The following is a 9,213-nucleotide window of genomic DNA, read 5'->3' as shown; positions in this document are numbered from 1 at the left end:
CTAAGCCAATAAACTTTATAAAAAGAAGACCCGCTGAGTGCATCATTTTTATTTGCAAGCTGTATATACTTTTTGGATTGTTAGCACCCGGGCATAATACAACTGCTTCCAGTCAAGTGATTCCGTCACACACCATATCTTGTGTGTGTGTGTAAAAATATATATATATATATATATAAATAAATAAAACACACTTACCTTACACGTTCCCCCTCGGTGCACCCAGTACACTGTCACAGCTCCTTATAAGAGCAGAGGACTGTGGGTATGTGATGGCAACCCAGTGGTCACCACATTGGTTTTAATCTATATGTTGACTACACACATCCAATAGATTGTTCACACAGCAAACAAAGTGAACACTTGAATATGCTACAATGTTAAACTGTATTTGTAATCACACATCCTGAGCTTCAAACTTACATAAAATGTAATTGAGAACTATAACAGCAAAAACTAATGAGCAATATAGAGACATGAGGCTATGTACATTTCTTAGATCGAACAGAAGAGTACTATGAAGGCCGACCTGTACGAAGCAATATGCACATCCAGTAAGATATAAGGATGATATTCTTCTGGCCGGCAGAGGAGAGTATTTACTGCTACTGATCTGGTAACTGCTCACTAATTTCCCAAGGCAAGAACATTCATAGCAGAAATAAAAAGAAAAACAGACAAGACGTAAGGAGGCTGGACAGCTGCATTTTATTCATGGTCCCAGGCCAAAAGGAATTAAGATACAGTACACAATAAAATGGTAAACTGAGACAGGTTGGTTGCCCCGACTAAAACAGAAGACCGCACGTTCATGCTACTTAGTGGGACAGATGGTGTGAAGCCAGCTTGTAGTGGGATCCACAAGACGGGCAGCGCTGGGCTTCTCCCTGGTGCAGCCAGAACCAGATTACAGAAGTGTTGTCTTCTTCACCTGTTGGTGGACAGGATTGTGAGTACAGTAAAAACAAACATGCTCAATGTAAATAGCAACTCAATATCAAGGAAGGGACCAAGATGGTCTGCTTAACGGTTTCTAAAGCTGTAATGAGAGTGACAAACTGCCATGTGAAGTTGTGTTAGTGTTACTCATGACTGCTGCTCTTATTAAGCTAATCAAACACCCCAGAGGTATGGGCACACAGGTATGGTGTTGTGTGTACCAAGATGCTTATTTGGCATGGCAAATGGGTCAATTTTATGAAAGAAAAGGGAAAGACAGAACATGGATTTAAGGTCACAGAGACAGCTCTGTACCAAAGGAGCTCACAGATATACTCTAATTATTAAATCAGGAATTCGAGTAACTGCTATTTATACTATTTAGAAACATGAAATATGCTTATTTCATCACATTGAGTTAGGTATATACAAACTTACAGATACAGCCCACAATTCTCTTGTTGCTAATAGAAGGAACAATATGAGGATCCTCCTTGGTCCCTGCATACTGACGTGGTGACAGTACGCTGTACGGATCCTGCAAACAAAAATAAAACAAACATCTATATAGCACAAAAGCAATCTCATTACATTGCAGGCATAATTAAAACATTATAATATGGCGTGGATGCAATCTTAACATCTGATCACAGAAATAGAGCCACAGTGATTTACAAACTAACACTGCGATAAGTCTGACAATGTCAGCAGGAGGCTGCAAGATGACGGGAAGAACAAAAAAAAATCAACAACATTTTAGAGACCACTTATTCCAGTTTCTCTGCATTGTTACTTGGTTGCCTTCTCTTAAGAGTTTAGAAAGCATTTTGCTTTGAATACGGTTTAAAAGGGAGGGTTTAACAACTCTGCAGCATGTTTCAAAAACATAAGCAAAAAACAGGGCTTATTCCTTAAAATAAGATATACAAGGGCATGGCAAACAGAACTGCCAAGTATAAGCACTGGGCAAATGCCAATACTTTACACTTAGCAGCCAGACACACTAACTGGTTCTATACAGAGCAGTGTCCATCAGCCATTTCTATCCCAAACTGGTTTGTGTTTCCACCCATTGGCTGCATAGAAAGCCGGGTTCTCCTATCTTTGTGCTAGAGGCCACATAATGCAATATCACATGACCCCACAATAGCAGCTCCTGTGTTTTGTTAAGACCCGGCTTAATAGGACCACATTCTTAACAATGAGAATGCTTGATAAGTGACCCTAGAATACGAACGAATGAAAGGAATATTTTTGAGAAATATTTATCATCACATTATAAACCTGTGCATACTAATATACAAATTCCTTTTGTGAGATTCATGGTACAGGTACTCATTTCAACCATCTATTTCCTGGTTCCTGCACCATTAAAAATACAAAAAGATGGCGGACAGCTGCCCATGAAAGGGGAGGTAAAATGCATTATAGGTACTATCATCACTTTATAACAGTAAAGTATGTAAATGCTGAGTTAAATAAATCTATGCTTGTATTTAATGTATCCACTATAGATTTTCACAACATTACCAGAGTAAATTGACTTTAAATCAACGGATAAAGTTCTGTTTTTGTTTCCGGAAAAAAAAAACAAACATCTGATCGCTTCTTTTCCAGCCGACCTTAAACATGTGACCTCCCAATAAGGTCAACATGGATACAACTCTTCCAGGAGTCATGCTTTTGCTGCAACGGTAAGTGGGGCGGCATGACACAAGTAATCCCAATGTAAAATGAAAATGAACATCAAATAATATAATTTAAACCACGAGGAAACCCCCAAGTCTACTGTCCAGTAGTGGCAATGGAGTGTGACTTACAGCGCCATGCTCCTGTGCAACCATGATCTCTTTCTCTAAGCCAGTGGCTTGCTCTTCATCAGTTGGAATACCTGCAAAGGAAACACGATAACCATTAATTGTACGAAGAAAAGTGGACAACAACAGTAACATTATAGGTACTCCTCACAAGGAACATTTACACAATAAACACACAGACTACTTAAAATATAAGTGTTTGTAAAATATCGCTCTACACAGAGGATAGTAAAATGATTGTAGATAAAGATACTGGATATGCCTTTTGCAGTCAATGAGCAGGATTACCATGTCCAGAACCAGCATTCATAAATACTTCTGTATTAAAGCACAAAAAGAACATGGGAGAACAGGAAGTATATTTCAAGGACACAATGTCTGACAGCTCTACTCTACACCATGCAGCTCCTGGGACACCAAACTACCATTTATATGCTTATGACCGTAACGAGAGAGACTCGCTAACTCAATGTAATGGACGGCGTGCGCTGATTTAACATACTAGTTACAGGGATCTGTTCTCTATGGTGTAGTAGAGGTCGGTTTACAGATATAATGTTACTAAACCCCTGGTGGCAAAAGACTGGAGAATGGGGTATTAACATAATGAGAGACACGACTGTCTGCTACCCCCCACTCCGGGATTATCTCCGTCACAAGCACGTCCACCTCAGCAGTCAGCCTGCCGCACCGACATCCAGCTCACCTCGTTGGGTCATTAAGGATGCACTCGGTACATGGCAAATAACACACATCGTCTCTGTAGCAATGGCCGGCAATGTTAAATAAAGCGGTAATGTGTCCCAGATAAGTCACCGTCACAATGAAATGACGGGAGTTATCATGCTAGTTACTATAAATCTGCCATAGCATCTTATCACAATACAAACGAATACAAGGCGAAAGATTAACCGACTGGTCTCTACGGCCATTATTTTCTGTGTCAGGCCCCCGTCCATGCGCCTCTGTCCGGGTACTAAAATATGAACCGGAAAAAAAATGCCTTACATGCCTCAAACCACTCCTGTACTCACCGCCTGCAGCCATGCCGCGGACCGGGGCAGCAGCACGTACTGTGCCGGTCCTAGTAAAGGCCCGAACGGCGCTGCGGAACAGTAACCTTGAAGCCATGACAGAGAAGTGATCAGCAACCGGCGGATAGGGACACTGTGACCCTCCCAGGAAGCAGCGACCTACTTCCCGTCCTGCGCGCTGAAGTCACGTGACGAGAATAGAGCTCTAATCAATAGAGACCGGTGTCTGAACGATAGCGGGCACCGGGTTGTGGGCATTCCTGCCGAGACCAAGATTATAGCTCGGGTGAACAGCGCCATAGACCAGACAATTCGCACTGCGATTTCTGGCGCTTTAGATTAGTTGATTTTGTTCAGGGTGCTAGTCCTACAACCCTCTCTCTCTGTGTATCAGCCGGATGGCCACAGTCTTGCAGAAAATAAATGCACCTGACCTTTTCGGGTAGAGCAGCTCTGTTGAAGTTGATCGGTTTCTCAAGGCTCTTATATCAGCTGCAAACGATGCCTGCTTTGCTTAGGTCCCAAATTGTAAGTTAATTTGGAAGGGAGAAAGCGAGAATCACAACTACAAAGATCACAAAGGGTGGCAGAACGTAATGTCCCAAAGCCAAAAGATTACAACATTGCAGCACTCGCCCAGTATGCCATTGACTGGATTTTAAGGCAGGGGTCAACTGATTTGGTTTGGATCTAGGAGCCAGCCAAAACAATTAGGAGCCAGTTGTTTTTTTCATTCCCCAGTCGTGTTTTTATTTTCATATATTACCCAACTTGGCGCCTGGGTTTGTCGAGCCTTCCATACAACATATATTTACACACTCTTATCATACACTAACACACACGCTTACATTCTACGCTCATGTACCCACATTCAAATGCCTTACACTAATACACACAGTATGACAATACCATATATTCTGACATACACATTCCTGCTAATGCCATACTGTAATGTAAACAATATCATACACAATAGCACCACACTCATACATCTGTGCATGCACACTGACCAACACTACACACATATAAAATACACACTCTAACACTATAAACGCATACACACTGACTCTGGCACTACAATACAGTAGAGACACTGACTCTGGCACTATGCATTAACACACAAACAGTGATTCTAGCATTGTACATATAGCACACACACACTGATACTACAGCATACACATTCAATATACAGGCTGACTCCAGCACTATACATATACCCACTCACAGACCACAGCACTAGACATATGCACACTGACTCACACTACAGTATACACACACACACTGACTCTAGCACTAGACATATACACACTGGCTCTGACACTATAGTATACACGCACACATACACTACTCTCCCTCTCACCTGCTTCCTATATTATATCATTGTGAATCCGACACACTATGCCTTCCTGCGAGTGTGCGATAAAGCGACTTGGGGCACCCATCAGGGGCCTGTGGTGTGCATTAAGTGACCTCGATCGGTGCCTCACATTCATGATGGCAGCTCTGCAAAACCCTGGGTGCCAGGAAGTGTTTTCTAGTCACCATGGCATCGTACGGGAAACAGGTTTGCTGAGACAGCGTGGAAATGGCCACCTATTTTGCCTACTCGCTCTAGTCTTTGCTACATACCCCACTCTTGCAATCGCCTGAAGAGGTTACTTCTAACTCTGTTCTTGCTACAATTATCAAGGCCTGGAAGTTAATCAGAATGTGCTTTCAATTGTCCTGGCACATTTTGACCACATACCCTTTCTCCTCTTGGTCAGCGCACAGAATAAAAACATGAGATACATTTCTTGATCTTGAGTCCAAAAAAGATACAGACTTTTCACAAAATTAGAAACAAACTTCCAAACTTACTTATGCCCCTGCTTACATAAATAACTTGCAGTCTCAAAACTGACTCTTTGGTCCCAGGGATTGGGATAATCCTCTCGATAAACTAATATGCAATGGTGCAGGGCAGGGACGTTCTACGACATCCATATAACGATTGATGCAGCACACAGATTAATTACAAGCTTTGAAAGGGTTGGATTGGACACGTCATATGCCGTCCTGACTGCCCTGTACAGAAACATGTTACTGGAAAAAACACATTACACATATTTCTCAGCCCAATGGGACATAAGAATGACCCAAATTGTACAATTGTATATACAACAATTTTGGAAAGACACACAACTCTTCCACAAAACACTGGATTTGCCCTTACATGATCCTACTGGAAATGAGTTCTAGTATACAAAAACAAACTATATCTCGGCACATTTTACCCACAAACTTCATAACTAAAAAGGAAAAAGCTGAAAGATTATGGAAATGAAAGGGTGGTAGATAAGCACAGTAGCTTCCCAGCATATGTGGTGAGGGAATTTAATGTGCCTAGTACGTCATGCTTAGAAAATGCCTCCACTACTCCACAATCATGGTGATCGTGGGGGACACTGCTGCTGCCTGCCTGGAAGTTCAGGCAATCAGCACCATAAGCACAGAGCCCCCGAGCCTTTGATACCCTCCTACAAGTGCAGCTTCAGTTAAGGGGTCTGATTGTTTCTTCTGTCCCTGTCCGAGTGTGGGGATCAGTCCCAGGATTCCCCTGCTTCCTGATCACTCCATGTTATGATCATAGAGGCTCCTTCCCACAATCGCCGGTTTACTGGCAATTGAGTCCCAGTTGACAGAGGCAACTTCCAGTTTCTTATTCCTCCACACAAGTATGTAGACCAGCCCCAACCCTCCTCTACTGCCAAATTGCTCAATGAGAGCGATTGTATAACATTAACCCTTTTAATGCCACAAATGTGTATGAAGCGATCACATTTTGGTGGTTGATATTTGTGTCCACAGTCCCCACAAGCTCTAATCATCATCCCTATCAATAACACTATACAGTAACTGTACCTTTCACTATCCACCAACAGAACCCTGGCGTTACCCATAATGCTATCTGCTGGTATTTTCACTAGGCTAGGTTAGTTACTTGTTTTGCTAGTTGGTTCTGAGACAATATAAAAACACATTCATATTAGCCCCAAACCCAAAGAAGCAGAGATACCAAGGATAAAGAGAGAAACAAAAAAATAAAAAATGCTCCCAAACCCAGGGAACTGACAGACGCCAAAAACTCTGAAGAAAAAATTGTCCCAAAACCCAGGGAATTAACTTAATGCAAAATCCGTGCTGCCTGTGCAAGAAAAAAGGAAACCCTTATATTCATCTAGATACGTGCAAGAAATGTGAAGATTCCTGTCAGATTTGAGGTCATGTTGGTCCATATAGAAACGTAAGTGGGGCAATTTTGAGGGGCTAGTTCTTTGTGCCTTCTGGGAATATATAGGCTGGGGTATGTTTAGGGGAATGTTTACCCACAAAATCACGAAGAAACCTCTTTGCACTCTCCTTTTTGACATACCATGCATATGTGCTTTCTATGTGCTCAGGAGAAGTAGATCTCTTTATGTATTTATCTCTTGTTACCGGTGTCCTAGCATGCAGCATTTGCCCCAAAATGTGCCTGACATGTGGAGAGGTACAGAGACACCCCCTCAAATGGTTGTGATATTTTTAGTTACACAGGGAGATTCCAAAGTGGAAATGTGGCAAAGATCTCTAAAAGTTAACTCATTAGGATACCCACTCTGGGTATTAACCCCTGAATCTATATCAGATATCTCTGAAAATTCTGAAAATGGATGAGACGTATGCTAAAATTCTCAAACCGGGTATTAAGTATATTTCTAAGCGACCGTGTACCCTGAGCAACATGCTCACATCGAGCCAGCTACCTCAATTGAAGAAAAAACGGTACCTAGCATAATACTGTGGGCATGTATAGCTGTGGTCACACTATTTGCAAATGTTGCAGAAAAAAACTATTTGTGTCATCAGCCACAGGGGAGAAATTTGAGATACGTGACTTTATTAACTGTGGCAGCGATCATGTCATTTATCTAAGTGTAAAATACAGAATGTATTGTAAGTGTAAATACAATATGTTGGACGCACTGTGCGTGAATTGAAGGCACGTATCAATATTATTCAGGACAAAGAGATAAAAATCTCCCATAGGTAACCATTTTTTGGATTGCAATAGTGGAGATTTATTTTTCATTCGCAGGGATTGAAAAGGTGTCTGGCTCCCATGGGGGTTGTGTTACCACCCCTCTATTGGATATTTCAGCTGGGCACCCAAATTCCCCATGGGCTCAATTCACAATATAAGGTCTCTTGCTACGTGGATTCATTTCTATAGTGTAATAGTGTAATAGTGTAATGTTTGTATTAACCGACATCTACGGCCTCCTAGTGGTTGCATTGGCCCTTGCCTATTGGTAATTTAGCAGTGATTTGGAGACTCTGTATCACTGGAGGTGGTAGTAAGTGTTTATCCCAGCTCAAATGTTTTTTGTCTTGTGTAACATTTTGCTACAGATAGGCTCCTGGTGTAGTACATTTTTTGTTTTCTTTTCTTCTATTCATATTACATCAAATTTATGGTGTTCTTTCTCCATTTGTGTGTATATATATCATTATATTAATATATGGTATTGGATCTGTATATTACAATACTATGTTCAGGGCCGGCCTTAGGGGTGTGCGACCTGTGCGACCGCACAGGGCGCCATGGTTGCAGGGGCGCCTGACCGGGACTTAGATTAAAGCATCGGTTTTTTTTTTTGGTTTTTTTTTTAAACTTTATTTAACATCATTGATGTTAAATAAAGTTTAAAAAAAAAAAAACGATGCTTTAATCTAAGTCCCGGTCAGGGGCGCCGAGCGGTTGCTCGTGAAGTTCTCGGCAACCGCTCGGCGCCCCTTACTCTCCGTCGCGGTGCCAGCATCTCATGTTGAGCCCCGGACTATACCGGCACCCAACATGAAATGCCGGCAGAGCGAGAAGACGGATGCCTCCCGCTCTTACCGCAGGACTCCGGCAACAAGGTAAGTGGGGGGGGGGGTAGTTTGAAGGGGCAGAGGGGGGGGTAGTTTGAAGAGGCAGAGGGGGGGGTAGTTTGAAGGGGCAGAGGGGAGGGGTAGTTTGAAGGGGTAGAGGGGAGGGGTAGTTTGAGGGGGGTAGTTTAAAGGGGCAGAGAGGGGGGGTAGTTTGAAGGGGCAGAGAGGGGGGGTAGTGAGGGGGGGCGCCAGAGGAGTAGTCCGCACAGGGCGCCACAACGCCTAAGGCCGGCTCTGACTATGTTTAATATTGTGTCAGATATTTTAGGCTGGAAAACAATTATTTTATATCATGTTACATGAGCACAAAATAGAGTCAGAACCATTTTGTTTTCCTTAATCATATAATGATTTTTTTTCTATCCTTGTTCTCTCTCTATAATTGAGAACAAAGAAGTGTTTATGAATATAGCTGCTTCAGCAAATATTACCTAATTAGTCCTATCTTCCATGAGCAAGTTCAGTAG

At 42.2% G+C, this 9,213-nt stretch overlaps 1 protein-coding gene across 1 annotated transcript; it reads right to left on the bottom strand.

The window, feature by feature from the left end:
* Positions 1-689: 689 nt before the first annotated feature.
* LOC128492199 (cytochrome c oxidase subunit 5B, mitochondrial) lies at positions 690-3,948 on the bottom strand. The gene is made up of 4 exons (XM_053464669.1): positions 3,791-3,948; positions 2,760-2,830; positions 1,378-1,477; positions 690-931 (listed from the first exon to the last, which is right to left on the bottom strand). The coding sequence occupies exons 1-4, from the start codon at positions 3,885-3,887 to the stop codon at positions 819-821; spliced, it is 381 nt and encodes a 126-aa protein (XP_053320644.1). The 5' UTR covers positions 3,888-3,948; the 3' UTR covers positions 690-818.
* Between the last annotated feature and the right edge of the window lie 5,265 nt (positions 3,949-9,213).

The sequence above is a fragment of the Spea bombifrons genome, chromosome 4, assembly GCF_027358695.1.
Source record: "Spea bombifrons isolate aSpeBom1 chromosome 4, aSpeBom1.2.pri, whole genome shotgun sequence".
NCBI classification, from domain to species: Eukaryota; Metazoa; Chordata; class Amphibia; order Anura; family Pelobatidae; genus Spea; species Spea bombifrons.
This window is presented reverse-complemented; position numbering and strand designations above follow the sequence as displayed.